This window comes from Eptesicus fuscus, chromosome 7, assembly GCF_027574615.1.
Source record: "Eptesicus fuscus isolate TK198812 chromosome 7, DD_ASM_mEF_20220401, whole genome shotgun sequence".
In the NCBI taxonomy this organism is placed as follows: domain Eukaryota; kingdom Metazoa; phylum Chordata; class Mammalia; order Chiroptera; family Vespertilionidae; genus Eptesicus; species Eptesicus fuscus.
Genome location: NC_072479.1, coordinates 87,730,029 through 87,752,343, shown reverse-complemented (window position 1 = coordinate 87,752,343; position 22,315 = coordinate 87,730,029). Strand labels below are relative to the sequence as shown.

The 22,315-nt window shown below is 45.1% G+C and overlaps 1 protein-coding gene across 1 annotated transcript in view; it reads right to left on the bottom strand.

The window, feature by feature from the left end:
* The window catches only part of ANO2 (anoctamin 2), a 283,025-nt gene extending 261,004 nt beyond the window's left edge, over positions 1 to 22,021 (bottom strand). Inside the window, exons 1-2 of the mRNA XM_028150319.2 lie at positions 22,001 to 22,021; positions 21,089 to 21,415 (exon numbers count right to left, since the gene is read on the bottom strand). Coding sequence (XP_028006120.2) covers positions 21,089 to 21,415; positions 22,001 to 22,021 — 348 coding nt within the window. The remainder of the gene's footprint in view (positions 1 to 21,088; positions 21,416 to 22,000) is intronic.
* Between the last annotated feature and the right edge of the window lie 294 nt (positions 22,022 to 22,315).

Sequence of the window (22,315 nt, the reverse complement as noted above, 5' to 3'; positions counted from 1 at the left end):
AGTACAAATTCTTAGGCCCTATATGAGACTGAGTCGAAACTCTCAGGGTGGGGTTCAGAAAGCTATGTCTTAGACAAGCCCTCCAGGAATGCTAGTTCTAGGAAGATAAAGAAAGCACAACAGAATACATGGAGCAGCTATTAGAGAATTCTGAAGAGTATACAGTAGAAGGAAGATTGTGGGCTGTGGAGGAGAATGGGATACGAACTAACACCAAATTGGTGTTTTTTCCATCCTGTATCCACCCCACTTAGGCTCAAGGCAGTCCCCAACCAGAAGTGGGCTTCATCAGCATGGACGGAAGGAGCCCCAGGGGAAGCCCTCTAGTTCTGGCTCAAGAACATCAGGAATGAAGAAAGAGCCACAGATATGGTAAATATCTGAGCAAATAAAATACACCATTCTTCTCTTCTTGAGTTCTTTAAAATATGTTTGACAGTGAAAAATAAAAATCATAACATCTGGTGGGTCTTTCAATATATGTAACCGCAATACATGAGAAAACTATGAGACAAAAGGAAGTTATAAGGTGGTAAGGTTCCTATACTCTCCTTAAGGTAATTCTAAGTAGACTGTGGGAAATTAGTCTACCTATTATAATCCCTAGAACAACCACTAATAAAAATATGTGAGGAGACATATTCATAAATAAGCACTCCAGGTAATTCTGATAATGCTCAAATTTGAGAACCAGTGGACTACAGAAAAGAGAAACTTTAAATATAACTGAAATCCTGATTAGCACTCACTTATCACACCGAAACCCCAGATTTCAGAGATACAGTGGATGATTTGGGCCTAGAAAGGGTCTAAAGTGATTGTGATAAGGATCAGGGGGGAGCATAAGGCTTAAGCCATAGCAAGAAAGCAGACTTGTTCCTCATTCCCACAGTGGAGCTAAGGAACAGCTCTTTCCTTTCTCTTCCCCTCCCCTGGACTAATATTCAAGATTAGAGATTGGATATTTGCACCTCTAGGTTTTTGAGGATCACCAATATTCTTTGTGAGGGAAGATTGATGGAAAAAAAATGAGGGTTTATCTATGACCACCAGTTGTAGCGGGAGGAATTCACTTGGTATTTCTGTGCCTTCATTTTCTCCTCTTTTACTATTAAGCCCCACCATTCCATATGGTCCAAATGACGATGGAACAGTAACACTGAAGATGAGAGGTGATTAATAGAACCCAAACTGGAATGACAACTAATATTTTGTGGAGATATTACCTATCTCTAAAGAGAGCAAAGAAACTTACAGAAATAATTTTGGTAATTCTGGTAATTCTCTTCTTTGTGAATGAAAGAAATAATTCCCCCAAATTAATTATTTTTGGCAACTGAATCTCAAAGAAATTGAATCCTTCTCGTCTCAAACCCTAACAGGCTGGAATCTGGGTGCATAGAAAAGAGGAGAAAATTCTGGGCTGAGAAAATAATTCAGGAAGAGATCCAGTGAGGAAAAATTCTGATTGACATAATCCATGATTTTAAGCTCTTAAAGAAAACTGTAACTGGAGATATAAAGTTGGGAGTTCTCTTACCATAAAACTGGCAACAGAAATGTTGGAAATAAAATAAATTATCCTGAGAGTAACTATAAAATGAGAAAAGAAGAGAGCTTTGGAATGAGATTGAAGAAGCCCAATGTTTAAAAATCAGATAGACCAAAACAACCCAACCAAGAGGACTTAGAGGAAGTGGCCAGAGAAGTAGGAGGAAAATCAGGAAAGTCTGGAATCAGGAAAGGTAGTGTTTCAAACAAGAAGAAATGGTCAACTGTGCTGAATATGGTGAAAGGGTTAAGGAAGCTAAGAACTAAAAAGGTTCTGTTAAGCTTAGCACCAATTAGAGGACCCTTGGTCCTCTACACAAGAGCCTTTGGGGCAGAGTGGTGGGAACAGAAGCAGATTGAAGTGGCTGACTAAGAGGAAAAGAAATGGAAACAGTAAGTAAAAATACTTTGAAAGTCTATGAGATACTTATTAAGATAATGAGGTCCTGGGAGCACCCTTCTAGATAAGATGCTGCCCAATTCATGAATTGTTTAATAAAGCCAATTAGATCTTCAAATGATAATGATAATAATGAGGATCATCAAACAGAGAATGGAATAAATTAGAGTCCAAAGAGCAGACACACACACTTGATTTAGGATACAAATGATGCAGCAGAGCAATCAGAAAGGATGGTTCTTTAATAAATGATGCTGGGTCGATTGGATATCTATGGGAGGAAAAAATTAATCTTGGCTCACATGCCACACACACAAATCAAGTTTATGTGGATTGTAGATCTAAATGTGAAAGGTTAACCAATAAAGTTTCTGAAGATAACATGGAAGAATACATTCATGACTTGGATAGATGACAATTTCTTAAACAAAATACAAAAAGCACAAATCATCCTATATAACAAAAGGGTAATATGCAAATTGACCCTAACAGCAGAACTACCAGAACAACCACTTGACCAGTCACTATGAGGCACACTGACCACCTCTCAGACCCTTCCCCTGGCCTGCAGGCTCCCATCGCCCAATGGCGAATGGGGAACCAGGGGTGGGTGGTGGGGTATGTAGGTGCTGCCAAGCCAAGGTCCCCACCAGTCGCCCCACACACAGAGGACAACCCACAGCAGGGGCGGGGCCGGTGAGCAGGCGGGTATGACCAACCTCTCAGTTCCTCTCCCCAGCTGGTAGGCTCTGATTGCCCAATGGTGAACTGGGAACTGGGAGGGGGGGGGGGGGGGGGGGGGGCGGGGCTGGCTGCTGGCAGCTAGAGAAGATCTCAGGCCAGGCCTAGGGACCATATCCACACACGAATTTCATGCGTCAGGCCTCTAGTAAAGAAAAAGATCAATAAATTGGACAAAAGTGAAATTAAGAACCTCTATCCACCAAAAGACACAATTAAAGAGTGAAAAGGAAAATGACAGAGTGGAAAGAAGATATTTGCAAAACATATATGCAACACTGGACTTATACCAAATATATCTGAAGAACTCTATTAGATCAGCGGAGAAAAGACAGATAACCCAAGAACTTCACAAAAAAAAAAAAAAAAGGATATCCAAGTTGCTAAAAAACAAACATATGAACAGGTTTTCATCTCATTAGCCATCAGAGAATACAAATTAAAACCACACTGAGAGACCACCACACAAGTACCAGAATGGCTAAAATTTAAATGACTGACAATACCAAGTGTTGACAAGAATGTGGAGAAACTGGAACTCTCATACACAGCTAATGGGAAGTATAAATTAGTACAAACACTTTGGAAACTGTTCAGTAGTGTCCAGTAAAGCTAAACATATACAGACCATATGACCCAGCAATTCCTTTCCTAAATAAATACCCATCAGAAAATCATTCACCAAAATATATGTAAAAGAATAGTCATAGCAACACTATTCATAATAGCTTAAAACAAGAAACAACCCTAATGTCCACCAACAATAGAATGGATAAGTAAATTGAGATAAATTCAAAAATGAAATAAAGACAAGTATAGTAATGAACAAAGCACCACCACACACAACAGTACAGATGCATCTCACACAATGAAGGTTGAGCAAAAAAAGCCAGACACAGAAAATATACTGTATGATTCTATTTATATAAAGTTCAAAACTTGGGAAAACTCATGTAAGATGCTGGAAGTCAGGGTAGTTATGACCTTTGGGTGGGGGCCTGTCACTGAGTGGAGGCCTAGGGTGCTTCTGAGGCTGTAAATGTTCTCTCTTCATCTGGTTGGCAGTTACCCAAGTGTAGTCACTTAGTGATAGTTCATCAAGTTGTACACTTATAATTTGTGTGCTTTTCTATGTTACACTTCAATAAAAAGTTTATTTTTTTAAGCCTGGCTATGAGGAGTTGGAGAGAGCAGGTCATAACTGGAGGGGATAATAGGTTGAAGAGGTGTTTCTAAAAACAAAAGAAAAAAAAAGAGGAGCTTGTGAAAACAAGTTGCAGCCCAAGAAGCTTGCTGTCTCTCACTGAGGTAGAGGAGATTCCCCGGCTGTCTGCCTGAGTGGGCCTCTGCATCCTGCCCAACAGGCGTCATGCATAGTAGGTGCTTTGTAGACTCACTGATGAAAACGTCTCTTTAAACCAACTCTTTTCAACCAATGTATTGCAAGAATTTTTAAAATATGCAACACCTGATGATTTAGTCAGGGGCACTGACCTCTTTTCCCTTAGATTGTCAATTTAAAAAATGACAACAGCCAACACAATAGCCATCTGGTGTAAATGAATCAAAATTATACTTTTTTTTTTTTTGGTCAAACTGGCAAAAAAATTAGAATACATTTTTTGGTGTGCTGCAGAATTTAGTAATCTGTTTATGTTGCCATGAGATGGAAATGGTTGAAAACTCTGTTCTAGACAGTGCTTCCAGCGTAGAGGGTCAGCAAATATCTCTTTAATTGTCATTTCTGACCACATCTCAGAGGACTACAGACTTCATGTTATTGAGAAATCTAACAACTTAGTCAAAGAGCCAGAGTGCATGATTTTCATATTCAGAGGAGAAAACAGATGCACAGTGGTCGGCAAACTGCGGATCACGAGCCACATGTGGCTCTTTGGCCCCTTGAGTTTTTAGCAAAGGCCAGCTTAGGAGTACCCTAATTAAGTTAATAACAATGTACCTACCTATATAGTTTAAGTTTTAAAAATTTGGCTCCCAAAAGATATTTCAATCGTTGTACTGTTGATATTTGGCTCTGTTGACTAATGAGTTTGCTGACCACTGGGTTAGCAGCTACCCCCCAAAATCACATGGCCCTAAAAGCCATGATTCTGAGATCCTCGGTCAGGTAAGTCCATAAAAACCAGGGACTCAGACAGCAGTGCAGTGCCTGGGCACTGAAATCAAGACCGGCTTCATCTATGAAAGCCTCAGTTTCTGCAAAATGGGAACAATAACTTCTCAACAACTCCTACTTCACAACAGTTTTGCTAAGACAATGTAAAAGTCTGGCATGTACTCAGGTGACCACAAATGTTTGTTCCCTTTCTCCTCCCCACTTCCCTAGGGAAGTAGAAGGTTCTTAGAAGAGAGAAACAGCTCTGTCTGGCAGAGAGCTCCACAAACCAGGGGTGCAAAGGTCCCTAGGATCCCAGACACGTGTTCTCAAGACCATGCAGTCGCCTGGCGCCGTACCTGCCAGTCTGCAGGACAGCTAATCCCTCTTCCTTTGCACAGTGGTCATTCAAAATCATTCCCATAATTCACATGGGTTTCTGTGTTTCCACAAGGTTTGGGTGTGTGTGTTCTTTTCCCAGATCACGGAGGGGGTCAGCGGGGGAGATGGGGAGACACAGCAGCACAGTGTGTGTGCTTGTGTTTCAAGCTGCAGATGTTTATTTCCCCAGGTGAATTTAAAAATTACTCCAAATTCATCAGCATCTTCTGAGGAAGCTTCCTAACTAGCAGCAATAAGTTCGGAATGCAGACACTGTGGTGGGGTAGAGAGGCAGAGAATGGAGATGGGGCAGGAAGCATGAATCCTGCTTTTATCCAGTTCCCTCTGCTCTCAAGTTCTGGCAATCTCTCAGGAGCAGCATCCAACTCACCTCCATTCATACTCTTGGATGTCAATGTAATCATGGTGCACCAAGAGCCCTGGGAGGCTGGAGAGATACCCCTGCACCCAACCTTTCCCTCCAGCTCTGGTTCAAGGTAGAGTGAGGAAAGACAGGGCTGTTTGGATAGTCAGGAGCGACATTCAGATGGGGCCTGATACTCAGCACCCATCTAGAGGGCAGAGCACGATTTAAAATGCTTTTGAAGTTAGTGACTGTCCAAGGGTCCCCATCTGTCTAATGAGACAAGCATTAAAGACTCGCGAAGGTCCCTTCCAACTCTGGATTTCAGAGTCATCAGGGCTTACAATAAAATAAAATTGGAAAACAAAATGAACTTTCTCTTTTCAAAAGAAAATGGGGGGGGGGGCACATTCACTCTCTCTCTGAGTTCAACTTGTGGCCCCTGCCACCCTGGCCCAGTCCCCCATCCCTGGACAGGAAATGGACCCCCCAACTCCCTCATCTGGCGCTTGGTCACTTCATCTGCTGAGTATTTAATTAGAACTGGTGACGGCTGTTTGGAAAGAGCCATGGCCAAGAGGGCAGGAGGTGTCTCCTGTTCTCGGCTCAGGAGACTCAGAGAAAGCCGGACAGCTGGGACAGGTCTCACTCTAGGTCGTCCTCCTGCTGGCAGCACTTGATGGCTTTCTGTGTTCATCGTTCAGATGTTCTCCTGGGGAGGGCCTGGACTTCAGACTGGGCGGGGCCCTCTCAGCAGGGGAACCGACTCTCCCCATCCCACTGCCTTCATGGTTTGCTTTCTGAAGGCCAGAAATCCACATTTCCATGCAGAGCAAGCCTGCAGCAGCGGCTGCAAAAGGGACCTGGAGATGTTAGCAAACCCAGGCAGGAAGTAACAACGAGCAGATTCAACCTGGAAAAATGTGGCCGTTGCATCTGGGGATAAATAATCAGAAACACAAATACTCAGGTGGGAGGGAGATGCCTGGAACAGGAAGCAGCCAGACAGCATTTGGATAGGAGCTTGCAATGTGATCTAGTGACAAAGAAATTGCTGGGGGATTCACGAGTTGGATGCACAGAGGTGATACCCCAACAAGAACAAGTAAGGAACAGGGGCGGAGCCAAGCAGCTGTTCTTTGCCTCCCTAGAGTGCAGGACTATGTGGACCAAGGGGTTGAGATGGCAGCAAGAGAGGTTCAAGTCAGACTCTAGAAGGAACCTTGTCACTATGAAGCATAGGGCGATATTATCTGAGATGCTGGAGAAGTGTCTGGGAAGATGTTTGAAGCAATGGGACATGGGAAGCCGTTCCAGAGGCAGGAGCATGGACAAAATGACCTCCAGACATCTCACACGACCCACCAACGAAAGTGATTCTGCAGAAAACAGTGAGCTGACCTGCTCATAGATGCCGCAGAAAATAAGAGATGCGGGAACCCAAACCAGCCAAAAACACTAAAATTTAGGAGCTGGGAAAAGTTACCCGATCTATCCTGAATCTGAGACAAAGCTGGGAAAAGAACTCCAATCTGCAGACGACCAGACTCCCTCCTCCTCAGGCCACAAGAAAGATATTTTCCAATCCTCCCATTGGCTCCATTGCCTAGGACATTGGAGCCTCAAAATGAGGCTCCCGAGACAAAGTCCCATGTACATTAGACCCAGCGGGGCCAATCAAATGCATGCCATCCGACCTGTTCCTTCACCAACATACGGTTGCTCTGGAGGGACTGAGGATAGACCTCAAGAAGAACTTCCCTCCTAAGTTTTGAGATACTGCCAGAACTAGCAAAAGAGGCCATTTATGTTCTTTCTTCCTCTAGTAAGTTCATAACTGGGTGGTTCTTAGAGTTGTGCAGGAGGAGACACGCTGTGCAACCAATGCATTGTGAGATGGGTACAGGTGTGCTTTGATTCAAACAAACGAGATTGAAAGTCCAGGTTAGAAAGCAGATAAACTAAGCTGATTATTCTCTTTCAAAAAGGACTCACTGTAACGAGCTACATTTGTACACTTAAAATCGGTGGGAATTTTTAAAACACGGGTTCAATATAGCAGGCTAGACTTCTAGCTCTAACCAGGCACTAAGATGGATGACCTGTTCACCAGCCCAGTGATTCCAGGTGAGTCTTCCTGGGGGCCATGCAGCCTTCTGGTGCGGTATTTGATATGGGGTCTTAGCTCTTGGGCGAGCTTTCCAGAGGCTCTAGAAAGAAGAAAAGAAAAAAGCAGCTTTCTTTGAGGGCGGCTCTCTGGGGCATCTGGACAGCAGGCAGGTGTTGGAGTCTCACGCTGGTCCATGAAGCCAGTTGAGCAGAGGAATAAAGATTATTAGGATGGGAGAGTAACTCCAATTTTTAGACAGGCACACCTAGACCAGAAAAGGACAAAAATACTGTAGGGATCTTTGGACCTGAGATTAAAGATCCAGAATACCAACTAAAACAGCATCTGACATATGCCTGACATCAGGCACTGCTCTCGGCATTTTGAGGTCTGTAATCTCCTTGAATCATTTGCTTCCTTGACAAATGTTAAATATCCATGTTGTGCCAGTCTCATTGGAAACAACTCAAACAGATCAGATAAGACTGCAGCGACTGGAGACATCCTATGGTTTGCCCAAGGTTATACATCACTTGATGGCTGAGTAGCGTTCCGGATTCAGTCTGGCATTCCGACTTTGCTTTACAACAGAACTTTCTCCTTCAGGAAACCTTCCATCCCTGCCCCTCTAGGTTATAGTCATTCTAACAAGAGGATTCGGATGCATATAGACATCTATGTGCAGACAAGGTCTGTGCAGGCAATTTGCAATTACCTGTTCTGGTGCAGGTGGATGCTAGATAAGCCAGAGCCCTCTGTTCCTGGAGGGAATGACACTGTGTGTGCGGGAGGAAGATCCCAGCACGTCTGTCTGATTCAGCTTGGCTTAAGCTAAGATTAATGACTGAATTAGCTTCCATTTCCTGAGCATCCTAACAGCAGGAGGGAATGACCCAGAATGCAAGAGGCTGTTAGCAGATTAACCATTCACCCTCCATAAGTAGCCCACCCATGGAATAAACCTGTACATTTAGAGGGGTCACCCTGCATGACCCTGAAAAACTGTCTGCCTTCTGTTTGTTTCCTTCATTAAACACTGAACCCTCCAAATGTGCTGACCAGGTTTTCGACCTCTCCCTTCGTCTCAGACCAGCATACGCTTCTGCACATAAGGGGCATTCCATCCCAAATGTTGCCTGGCTGTTACAGCATTAGGCTGCAATGTAAGCGGCTCATGACAGCTGGGGTAAGGGAAGGAGGGAGGCCTGTCGGGGCCATGGGGAAAGAGCCAATATGGTGTGATTTCCAAAGCCCTGTTCCATCTGCTGGTACCCAATACACCACCAATCGCCTCAGGCTTTGATCCCTATTAAAATTGCAGCAGCTGCAAAGCAGAGTTCTACTGAAGGGTCTGAGTGAAGGACATCAGAGAGGATGTGAAGGAGGAAGCGTGATGGGGAAAGCAGGAAGGGAGAGGCCAAAGAAGAGAGGGCTGAGCACAAGCGCCTCCTAGTCCCAGCACCATTCCTCCTGATACCTGTGGACAGGATCATCCCAGCCCTGCTCCCAGGGGCAGCTGACATTCCACACTGGCTCACTGTCCTTTGTGCCGGAGCCCTAAGCCAGCTCCAGACACCACCCTGCACTCTTTCTCCAGTTCTTGCTGTGTCATCCCCAGCCTCACCCTCCTGGGAACCTCTGCCACCTCTCACCCCTGCCTGCTGGCTTCAGATCCGCCCAGCTGTCTCAGGGGTAGTCCTGAGTAGATTGATTCTTGCTATAAACACAACCCATGGGTAATTAAAAGGTACCTTCAGGAATCTAGCTGTTCCACAACCCATGAGCTCCCACCTAGGCAGATAAGAGGGAAGGTAGGGGTGGGCAGAATTGGGGACAAAGAGGTAAAGAATACTCTCAAATTCAGAGGCTCCCTTCTCCTCTCCTGAACCTGCTTTAGCTCCTGACACCCTCAGTGCTGAGAGTAAGGACTCCCCCTTTCCCATACCAAGTTCAGAGGGCAGAAGCCTTAGCCCTGGAGAGGTGGAACATTGCTGTGGCTGGGAGCTCACACTCAGGGTCTGAACCCCTTACTGGCACCAGCTATTTGACCTTTACCAAGTTATGTAACCTGTTTTCTTATCTGCAAAATAGGGGCAGTAACAGATTTTATAGGGTTGCTATAAAGATTAAATGTTACTCTATGTCCCTAGCACAGTGGAAATGTCTGTTGTCATTACTAATAACTTCAAAAGCAACAGTAAAAAGCTCAGGAAGGCAGGGAGGGAGGGTCCAGATTCCCGAGGCCCCCGTGGCAGTGGGGGAACATGTATTCCTGGTAATGCTGAGAAGGACATTTCTGGTAATTGAATGAAAGCAGGGTCCCAGCCCCAGAGAGGCCTTGTAGCCATTAGACAGTTCCTGACATAGGAAATTGTGTCTGTGTCTTTTCCTTCTTTTTAAATCCTCACCCAAGGATATTTTCCCCATTGATTTTTAGAGAGAGTGAAAGAGAGAGGAAAAGACAAAGAGAAATATCGATGTAAAAGAAACACATTGATTAATTGCCTCCTGCAACCCAGATATGTGCCCTTGGCCGGAATTGAACCCAGGACCCTTTGGTACACAGGCGGATGCTCTAGCCTCTGAGCCAAACAGGCTAAGGCAATCCTGAAGGATTTTTAAATTGCATTATGGAACTAGCCTGGCATCAACACAAACATCACCAAGTCCATAACAACACTAATCACCCTGGGCTATGGAATCTGCCCAACAGTACAGAGCTAGAGAGTGCTAAAAAAAAATAAGAGAGAACTAGATAGAAAGGAAGGATGAAAAATAGAAGAAAAAAGAAAGCTAACCACCCCCAGGGCTCAACCTCTTCCCCCAGCAGGTCACCAAAATCCCCTCAACACTGATCAGAGGGCAGACTGTAAGGTTCAGGTTCACCACACAGGTCTACACACACACACACACACACACACACACACACACACACACACACAACCCAACTTCTCTCTCTCTCTCTCTCTCTCTCTCTCAGGGATGGCTCTGAGGGGGCTGCGGGTTGCCATGGTATTTCCTTCACTGGTTGGGAAAGGAAATGGGAGAACCAAAAGCAAAGCTGCTGCCCAAGAAGTAGGACCAGGAGAGGACTCAGGTGGAGAGGAAGCTGAGGTTCCAGGCAGCTGTGAGAGAGGGCGGGGCTAGGAGGAGGGGAGAGGGTTCCATCTTCTTTGGAAAGCCTGCCCTGCCAACACCAGGTCTTGGTGATCTCTCCCTCCCATGAGCAACTTCTACATGGATTGTCGTTGCTACACATTATACTTTGAATCAATTCAGCACACATTGTTGAATATCTACCATGTGTACGACATTGCACACACACACAAAAAATAAAGAATACAATACAATTCCTGTTCTCGAAGCCTTCAATCTATCAGGGGACAAGTGAAGCTCCAGAGGATGTACTGTTCTGATGATGTTGCCCAAGTATGAAATTAGGAGAGAGATTATGGACAGATACAATAGAGCATCACATGCCATTTTTAAGTAATGAGCGTCTCTTTTCAATTATTTTGCAAAGAGGAGGCCTCAGTTTGATGCCAATATGTCTTTAACCCTTCTGACATTGATTAAGGTTCCTTCTTTTTAAAATAGTTTCATTTATTTTTTTAATTGAGGTATAATTGACATACAGTATGATATTAGTTTCAGATGTACCACATAATAAGCTTCCTTCTCAACTAAAAGTGAGCAACACCCCCACCACCACCATCCTGGGACCTTCTGTAGCCAATTGTATCCAACCAGAAGTTAATGATGTTATTTTATTTCTAGTGAGCTTTATTTTTGTAGTTACTGTCTATTTGTTGGCCATTGATATTGGTTCTCCATTTTTTATAATAATATAATTCCTTTTAAAATGTATTTAAGTTTAAAAAATGAGCCAATTTGGCAAAAATATTCAGCAATAAACACTAATGCTTATTCCTAAAATCATGAAACTGGTGAGCAGTGGTATTCATGGTATTTAAATAACTGACACTGTGAGATCTTTTGCAAGAGGAACCCGAAAAAGAATTAATCAGCACATTTGACTCCGTGAGTATAGCTCTCATTTCCCAACTAGATAGTTAACCCCTGCACCTCCTCCCCTCAGGCTGCCTAATCCACAATTAGGCATGTTTTTTCATTCATACAATGGGAAGGAAATTCAACTCAGCTCATAGGGAGTATAAAAATTTGGAAAATTAATGCAAAATGTAGACAAATAAGAGAGCTCACTTGGACCCAGTGACAAAGAGGGAAAAGCCCAAAGCAAGAAGGAACTCCACACCATTCCTGCAAAGAACTTCATTTTATGACATTCTACTCAAGGGAGGTGTTGGCTTCACATCTCAGATAAGAAAATAGACCCAACGTGGCTAAGAGGCTTGCTTAAAGGCGCACTGCAGTGCATCCCACTCATTGCCCTCCACAGAGAGAGTTCTTCCCACCATGTCTTGCTGCTAGGAAGGTCCAGGTGACAGGCAGAAAGTAACTCCCACTGATAGTCACTGGTTTTCTAAATATTCCACTAGCAGAGCCAGGAACCCCAGACCCCACTCACAGGCTGTGGCCAACTTGGTCCAAAGACATCCTTTCCAACTCCTCAGAGCACAGTGAGGACAGGACTCAGCAACACACACAGGGCTGTGACCATGGATGAGGGTGTGCGCCAGGAGCCAGCAGCAAACCCATGCAGACTCTGAGGGCCTCATGGCTTCAGCCCCAAGCCTTTGGGGCTTCCTGTGTCTGCACTTAAAAAAGAAGACGCAGCAGAACAGCACACTCATCCAACTCCACTCCTTCTGACTTCCTGTTTCTGTGCAGGTACTAAAACCCCACAGGCCCTCTCTGAGGCCCGGGAAGCCTCCACCCTCCACAGGCCTGTGGAGAAGCAGAGTATAAGTTCCTTCACCTGGGAGAGCTCCTAGACAGGGGAGCACCACAGCTTTGGCTGAAACAGCCACAGCCAGACCTAACCCACTCCTCGACACCTGGCAGCGATGGATCCCCAAGCAGAAACTCAACAAGATGGTTATAAGATTATCAACAGTCACCTTGGCCAGGCCCACACCCAGCTCCTTGGACTGCTGAACTGGACAGACGCTGGCCAAGGTAGGGTGGAGTACAGCAAGTGAAATTCCCAACCCAGCCATGCTCAAGGGACAGCGAGCACATTCTGGGGGACATCAGAATGGACCCAGTGTTCCCACAAATGGCCATTTTCAGAAATTTTTCTGGGGAGATGCATAACGCTCTGGCCCTACCTGGGCTCCTAGGCAAGTCAAAGGGATGGTGGGGTCTCCAAAGTGCACTGTCCACTTCGGGAGACAGTGACACGGCCAACTGCCCTGCCAGCTCTTCTTCTTTTGCTTCCACTGTGCTGCTCCTCACAGTCATGGTGCACAGAACAGGGAAGGCTGGGAGCACACTGGAACATTGCTTTTGTCTGTAGCCCAGATGTAAACAGAAGCAGTATCTCCCCTGGAGAAAAGCCATCACTCCACTTAGACTGTCCAATCCACTCACCCTTTGCTCATCCAGAACAAAGGTCAGCCTTACTAGCAGAATGTGTCATGAATGCTCAGGAATGTCAGAGCAGGCAGGGGCCTAGGAGACCCACAGGAGCTGGTAGAGTACCCCCAGGTCACATGCTCTCTGCAGAACCTTTTACGAAGGTCCTTAAAATACCAGCACACTTAACTCCAGCATTCAAACTAGGGACACTTTTAGTTCAAGAAACCATAAGATAAGCAGCAGAAAACCACAAACAGAATGAAGTTGTGAAATAAAACATGATTGGCCAGTTCTAAGTTTTCCCCATGAATTTCCTTTTACTTCTCATCCACCTCCTTTGCCTTCAACAAGTACTTACTGACAGGCAAGGAATAATAGCTTCCAAAGGTTTAAGGAAAAAATATATAAGAATAATTTTAAATTGAGAAGAAAAGTATCTTTATCAATGCAATTTTTCAGTAAATTGAGAAAACTATCAATTTTTATATCAGCATCGACTACATCAGCCTAAGTCATGAAAACCCAATACTTTCAAGTATACAGTTTGAGAAGTCCTAATTATGCCCAAACTTCTCCTTTCCCAGATGGAGAAGTTGAGGTTCAGAAGGAAACCAGTTAGTGGCAGAATGGGACCTAGAATCCAGGTCTTCTGGCCCTCAGCCCAATCCTCTCCCCACTACATTTCCTTCTTGGGTTCAAGCATACCATGGACTAAACCACACATTCCCAAAGGCAATGAGCCATGCAGACCACAAGCAGCATGTAGGAACTCAGTTGATGTCACAGTTGTGTGCAGTCAACATGCCCCACAAATCATGTTCATGTCTCAGAACTCCTCGGGACCCTTCTCTCGCAGTGTCCCCATCTGGTCTCCCTTCTCACAGCAGACAGGCAGGATTGCCACTCACAGCCTGGGGCTTCTCCTAAATTTTAGGGGTGATGTTCAGGGATTCATAATCTGTTTTGTGCCATGGAGCCATAGGACAGTCTGATAAAATCAATGGACCCCTTCTTAGAATGTTTTTAAATGTGTAAAATAATTAGAGAGGGTAATGAAGAGACTAAATACATAGAAATACAATTACCAAAACATTTATACAGGCCTAACCGGTTTGGCTCAGTGGATAGAGTGTCGGCCTGTGGACTAAAGGGTCCCAGGCTCGACTCCGGTCAAGAGTACATGCCGGGGTTGCGGCCTCGTTCCCCAGTAGGAGATGTGTAGGAGGCAGCTGATCAATGATTCTCTCTCATCACTGATGTTTCTATCTCTCTCTCCCTCTCTGAAATCAGTATTTAAAAAACAAAAACATTTATACTTAAGTATGTGATGTAGTAATACATGCTTCTCTATCAACACATTGAATAGCAAGACCTAGAGCACATCTAAAGATTGCTATTATTCTGAAGTAGTGATAATTATAAATGCTTTTGGATATTTGTGCAACAACTATAGTGTGATATAAATCTATGTGTGATTTCTATTGGTAACAAACTTGGAGGAACTCACAGTAATATAGCTTTGTGCCTAATTATCTTTAATTAAAGTACATGCTAAGTTTCAGTTAAATGTTGGTGAAAATAAAGTATAATTTTCTACCGTCCAAATTTATGAATTCTACCCTTGAATTCTATTCACAAAACCTGTAAGGTTTAAGAGCCCCTGATGTTACCACATAGACCTCAGGACTCATTAGATAATAAGATATATAGCGGCACCCTAATGAGCTGACCATGGATAGCAGGGAGACCCTGTCTACAGTGAAGAACAGGGGACCCAGAACCATCCTTACTACCTGTCAAGCAACAGAAATGACCACTGGGCATCTCTAGACCTTGAGGCTCAAAGAAAGATCCTGCCAGGCAATTGGCTCCACTTTGGCCAGTCAAGCTGCCCACTCAGACTATATCGGAGTATATTTCCTTTTCTTGCAAATAAACTCTTGTGTGCTTTGCTGCCAAAAAAAGAAAAGAACCTGCCATATGCAACACACACTTCAGTTAAACCTTGCAAACATGCACAATCTTCACCTGCATCTCCACTCACGGAGGGTGAATCCTTCCTGGGGACCTGATAAGAGTATGAGAAACAGCCAGCCCATTCACTTCTTCTGGGACCCTGAGCATCTGGGGCAGGGAGAGGGAAGGTGATTTAGCCAAGAGCTTCAAGGAACATGTAAGACTTCCCCAAGTCACCCAGACCATCAGTCACTCTCCCAGAACTCTCTTCCCACCTCTTTACTTTAGAACTCATTCTGTGATTCTCTGTGGTCAGGTTCACTTCCCCTAACAGACTATGAGATCCTTAAAGGCAGGATCATGTCTTATTCACTTGTGCGTCGTCGGTGCTTGGCCCGGGACGTGGCACCTATAGGTGCTCATAAATGTCTTCTAAATAAGAGGCAGGAGAGAGGGGGCCAGAAACGGAGCCTGGAAGGTCTCCCTGGCAACTGCTTTCTCCGTGTTTGTCTAGGAGCCCCAAACATCTAGCACTGCCTTGAAGAGGAATGATTAGAAGGATAGAGATTAACTGTTTCCTGACCGGCTCTTCATCAAATACAGAGACTGAGGTAAATAATAGTAGTAATCACGAATTAAACTCAAAGTATTTAACAACCAGCCTAGGATAGTAAGTCAGAACAGGCACTGGCCATGGACCCCCTGACAGTCATACCAGAAGTGCCAGTTAGACATCAGTCTCCTGGGAAGACAGGAAGTTAACTACAAGGAAAACAGACCTAACAGAGGAAGTCAGCCCATCTTGACTTATTGGTTTGCATAGACTCTCTGTAATCAATATTTTATTTCCTTAAAGCAGTGACTGTCAACATTTTTCATTTCAGGGCACACATAATAGTAAGCTAATTACTAAAATTCTGCAGCACACCAAAAATAATATTAATTTTTGCTGATTTGACAAAAAATAGATAGAATTTTTATTCACTCACACCAGATGGCTATTGTTGTGTTGGTTGTTGTCATTTTTTTATTAGACAATCTAAGGGAAAATAGGTCAGTGCTCAGTAGTCAGGTATTGCACGTTTTAAAAATTCTTGCGGCACACTGGTTGAATCGCTGCCTTAAGGTATGAATTAGCAGCATGAGCCTGTAAAGGTCACATCCAGTTCCTGCTCTCTGATGGAATTCAAAGAAATGTCAAGGCCTTCTAGCTTTAATACCCTATGATCCTGTTTTCTCAGACCTCACAGTTTGCATCTGGTAACAGAAACCCAGCAAAACAAACAGCCAGCCAAGCTGGTGCCCTGGCCAGAAGTCCTTCGCCAGGCCCTTCAATGACCCTTGCCCTCCGCTGCTATAGGGAGGACACTGGCAAATAACTGAAGCCCAGAAACTCCTTCCAGCCCCTTTGGAGGGATCCTGGAGACCACAAGCTGAAGGCCTTGAGAAAGAGCCACACCAGCACCCTCTCCCCCCCCCCCCCCCCCCCCACACACACACACACACCTCTAGTCCAACCCTTGGCTGCTTTTCATTCCACCTTATGGCCAGATTCTTTCATAACCTGGGCAGTGCTTATCTCCAAAGGCTAGTTGACTACATAGCCCAAACACCATCCCTAGAGAGCCATCTTCAGAGACTAAGGGGAACAGTAGTTAGGAGACCTAGTTTCAAGGGACAGCCCTGCTCCTCACCAGCTTGACAAGGCACTTGGGTTTTCTATGACAAGGAAACAATAGCTGCTTAATTACCTCAGTGGGGTTGCCAAGAGCATTAAATGGGAACATTGAATGTCAATTTTTAAATAGTAAGCTCTTTGAAAAAGGAAATAGATATTTACCCAGGTTCGGGATACTTGAGCTCCCCTCCTTGCCTCTCTCTGTATCCCCACCCCCAGACTTCTTCTAGGCCTCCCCTCTGAGATCAGATCCAACCAGGCCTGGTGGCTCTGCTCTGCCCTGCTGTGTGGCCCCAGGGGCTGGGGCTGCTGGGGCTTTGTTTTTTCCCTAAAATCCCTTGGGGCAGGCAAGAAGCCCAAGGCTCCAGCATGCTGCTTCAGTGGGACAGGAACACATCCAAGGCCAGAGGGAAAACATGGTATTTTCCCCAGTCATTAGCACAAGTCAACAGCAGCGTGACTGCTGACCACACTCTCGTGGCCATAACAGCCATCACCAAGAAACAGTATGGACTGGGGCATCGTTAAATTCCACATCTGTATTTTCTCTGCATGTGCTACAGCCTTTCCTAAAAATGCAAACCCCTACCCCATTCCAGAGGAGGAAGCAGACTAATTTTATCATGGAGTTAGCAGGAGTGTGAGGACCCTTGTCCCATAGAAATACACCACTCCCCTCACTCCAGCTCCCAACAGCCAGCTCTCAATGCCTGAGACAGAGCGATGACAGGAAGACCTCCGGGGACACTGTCACCCTAGAATAATAATAATAATGATGCACCATGACTGAGAAGTGCAATGAACTCAATTCTTTGCATCAGAGGTCCCAAAACTAATAACAATAATACATTTTTAGGAGAGAGAGAGAGAGAATACAGTAGGTCCTGATGGCTACATGAATTTTGGGAGCTCTGGTGACAGAAGGGGGAACCAGGGAAGTTGAAATAGCCCTAGGAAGGAGACGTTAGACTTTGAAGGCAGGGGTGGGGCCTGGGAGGAAGCAGCTTTTGGTGGTAACAGCAATCCAGGACCCACTCCACAACCCCATCTAACACTGGTCAATCCTAATTCCCAGCCAAAGCCAGGAAAATCCAATAGCAACTAAAATAAGTCATGCTGGAAGGCAGCAGAGATGGGCAGTGATACTATTAGTAATAGTAGTAAAAGTCAACAGGACAGTTATATTTGAATTTGAGATCAACAACAAATAATTTTTTAATATAAGTATAGCCCCAATATTGCATGGGACACACTTATCCTAAAAAATTATTTATTGTTCAAAAATACAAATTTTACTAGCCATTGTGAATTTTTATCTGCTGAACCTGGTAACTCTACATAGTAATAATAGCAAATACTATTCTAGATACTTTATTTAATTGTCTTGTTTCATATTCATAACAACCCATTGAAGAACGTATTGTTATTCCCACTTTATAGACATGAAAACTTTGACTCAAAAGGATCTAGTCACTTGCCCAAGGTTGTGAGGCTGGTATATGCCAGGCCTGGGATGTGAACATCTGTACTCTGACTCCAGAGTCCATGTCTTTTTTTTCTTCATCTTTATTGTTTAAAGTATTAATATGTCCCCATTTTCCCCTATTGACCTCTCCAATCCTGCCCTCGCCCCTTACCCCAGGCCTTCACCAACCTATTGTCTGTATCCATGGGTTATGCATATATACATACAAGTTCATTGATTGATCTCTTTACCCCGCCCACCCTCCCCTGCCTTCCCTCTGAGGTTTGACAGTCTGTTTGATGCTTCCGTGTCTCTGGATCTAACAGAGTACAGACAGTCCTAGGGTTACGTCAGACTCAATGTACATTGTTTTGTGGTTATGTCGCCATCTCCCATTTATTTATATTTTTAAAAAGTTCCGTCAATTTGACATATGTACATATGTGCTTTATGTATTTTTATTATTTATTTACCACAAGTAAAGGTCAGGAATTGTTATATTTCTTTTAATTTTTTTTTTACTGTTTCACTTCATTACTGCTGTGTATGTGCTCCATGTGAATGATATAGGTGCTTATGTAGGTGGGTTCCGACTTACTGCGAAAATCACATTACTTGGCACAGTAGGAACAGATTTCCCATGTAACCCAAGGACCTACTACTGTACACATCTTGAGCACAATGCTTCCCAGCTGAGCAGGGAAACAAAGTAGGGCCTCCACACCCTGACATCTACAGGCAGGTGTGGGTACTGCAGCCTGGCCATAGTGGTAGTGGCAAAAGTTCTCTGGCCCTCAAAACACAGGACTACCTAAAGAAACCTTCCCACCAGACCCCAATCAGAGGCACCAAGTGAGCTTTGGGTTTCAAAAAGTGAAAATCAGCACCCTCACAACAAGGGACCCCAAGCAGCCCTAAAAGAGAGCACTTTGCCTACACTGGTGGAAAGAATAACAAGAGAAGTAGCTTCTGGCTTAAGGGTCTGGATAAGCAGCATGAGTCAGCACAAAGAAGGTCTGAGTCACGCCACATGCCACCCTGCCTGGAGACAGAGAAATGCATGAATGACCTCTGGGGGTCCCTTCCAGTTTGGGGACAAACTTAACTTGATTCTTACAAAACAGGTTTCTGATGAGAATGGCACTGCACCGTTCAACATGACACCTCTAAAAAGAATCATAATGAGTATTTATTGAGCACCTACTATGTGCCAAATATTGTGCTGAATGTTCTCATTAGCCTGGTCTAATAATGGGACATGTAAAACTAAAATCCATTGGGGTGTCTATTATTTCGTAGATGAGGAAGCTGAGACTTGGGGAGGTCACTTATTTATTCAACTAACATGTGTTAAGCACCTACTACTTTATTGTTCAGACTCTGTGTTGGGTGCTGGGGATACAACAGTGAACCAAACAAGACCCCTGTCTTGATGGAGCAGGTGGGGCACAGATTATAAAAACAAATCAACATCTCATGTTATTTCAGGTAGTGGGGCTAAGTGTGATGAAGAAAAGTAAAGCAGGATCAAGGAACAGAGTGAAGGGGCAGTGGTATTCTAGCTAGGATGGTCACGGAAGATGTGTGGAAGGAGGTAGCATTTGAGCAGAAGTGTGGAGTAAGGGAGTGAGTATGCACAGGTCTGAAGAAGGGTACAGAGGCAGAGGGAACAATCAGTACAAAGGCCTTGACGTGAGGGTGGCCAACACATACAAGATAAGGCTGGTGGGCTGGAGCAGGTGCAGGAGGATGGGAGGAGTAGAAAATGAGTTTGGAGAGTATGGTGACAGCAGGTCATTTTTAAAGGATCACTGTGGTGTAGAGAAGTGGATGGGTAAATGAATTAATAAATAAATGGATGGATGAAGGGATAGATGGATGAATGAATGAACAATAGACAGATATGTAGATAAATGAAATTCCATGGACTCCCTTAAGATGGCTACTGCCCAGAGGTGAGACTATATATAGCTCACATGTTTAGTTCCCAAATAACCAACTCCCTCAGGGTCCCAGGCAAGTACATGCCTTAGTGAAGTAGAGCCTGTATATTGGAATTTTGATCCATAATTCAACAGGAAAACAGGGTCTTCATCCCAAGGAAACCATTACAGAGAAGGCCATAGGATGGGGCCTGAGAACACCAGGAAGAAATGTCCTGCCTTCAGTCCCTACTAGGCTGACTCCCACACAAGAGCCTAGTGCACAAGCGTGCATGCGCACGCACACACACAGACACACACACACACCTACTACCTGGGATCCCCTAGGTAGAGTCAGTAGCTATACCAAGACTCTTCCTCAAGTCCTTGGGCAAGAAAATCTGGTTTTTCCACCAGAAAAAAAAAAGCCGCCTTTCAGAACAAAGCCAAGGCTCCCTATAAATCAGTGGTTCTCAACCTTTCTAATGCCGCGACCCTTTAATACAGTTCCTCATGTTGTGGTGACCCCCAACCGTAAAATTATTTCCGTTGCTACTTCATAACTGTAATTTTGCTACTGTTAATGAATCGTAATGTAAATATCTGTGTTTTCCGATGGTCTTAGGCGACCCTGCTAGCAGTTCTCAACCTGTGGGTCACCTAAGACCATCAGAAAACACAGATATTTACATTACAATTCTTAACAGTAGCAAAATTACAGTTATGAAGTAGCAACAAAAATAATTTTATGCTTGGGGGTCACCACAACATGAGGAACTGTATTAAAGGGTCGCGGCATTAGAAAGGTTGAGAACCACTGCTATAGATGATGCTGGTCACCAAGAGCCCAGCCCTGCAGGGTCATCCCATCCCACAACCCTGTGACACCTGCCCAACCTCACCTCCACGTCCTTCTCAAGCTCCAGCCCAGCCTCCATCAGGTTGTGCTCAAACTCCTCCCGCTGCTCCTTCCTCTCCTCTTCCAGGGCATCCAGCCGCCCCAGCTCAATGTCACGAGAGCCCCCAGCATGGGGCTCCTTGCCAGTCTCCCCATTGGAGATGATGGCCAGTGACTGGCCAGGGGAGCTGTGGCTGGGATGTGCCCCATGTTTCCGGTAGTGGTAGGCCAGCACATAGTCAACCTTCCTTTGGTTGTCATAGAAGTGCATGCGACTCAGAGGGGCCTCCGAGGACACTGGCTCGTTGGCATCCAGGTAGTTGTTGATGACCTGGCCAGAGAAAACAATAGAAATAGTGGGGTCTGGTGAGGAAAGGGTGAGAGACAGAGGATGCAGACCTTGCTCTGGGCCCCAAAAAATGTACTAGGAAGCAAGCCCCTTAGGCCCCGAGGCCCCAACTGCCCCAGTTTAAGGACAAGGTGGCCTAAATTCACCTGCCACACCCACCCCACACAGCCCTCCACCCACTTGTCCACAGCCCAGGCATGGGTGCCTTCACACCTGCTCCAGCCTTCATGCACACATGCATGCTCACATAGAGACTGCACACACAGCACCAAACCCATGCACAGCCCCACTACCTGCCTCCACACACAGAGCCCCAGGCCCACTACCCTGAGTATCTCTCTCTCTCTCTCTCTCTCTCTCTCTCTCTCTCTCTCTCTCTCTCTCATATACACACAGTCACTCACCCAGCTCTCTGCACCAGCACTCCTGCACACACACCCGTGCACACGTATATCACCCAAGTGCACTCTGACATGCACACAGCTCTCCACATGCACAGTGGCACACCCACTTCCTTGCAAATCCATAACATGCATACACACACACATGCACACACAGAGTACTCACTGGCAGGTTCTCTGGATCCATTGGAACAAAGGCCAATTTCTGGTTACCTGGCCCACCCCCACCTCCCACCCCGAGGGGATTCACTATACCCTATGCCCCTCACAGCCCCACATCATCCTCTTCCTCCTCCTTTCCAGCCACTGGTGGCAGCAGGGTACTGACTCCTGCTCCCGTCCACTTGTGGAGATGGGACATTGAAAGAAGAGGAGAAAGAACGAGGCGGAGCAGAGGAGGGACCTGCCTCCCCTTTGGGTGTTTCCCTGTTTATTACTGGCTTGATACCCAGCTGCCTCAGCAGCCACCTGAGAGGTCACC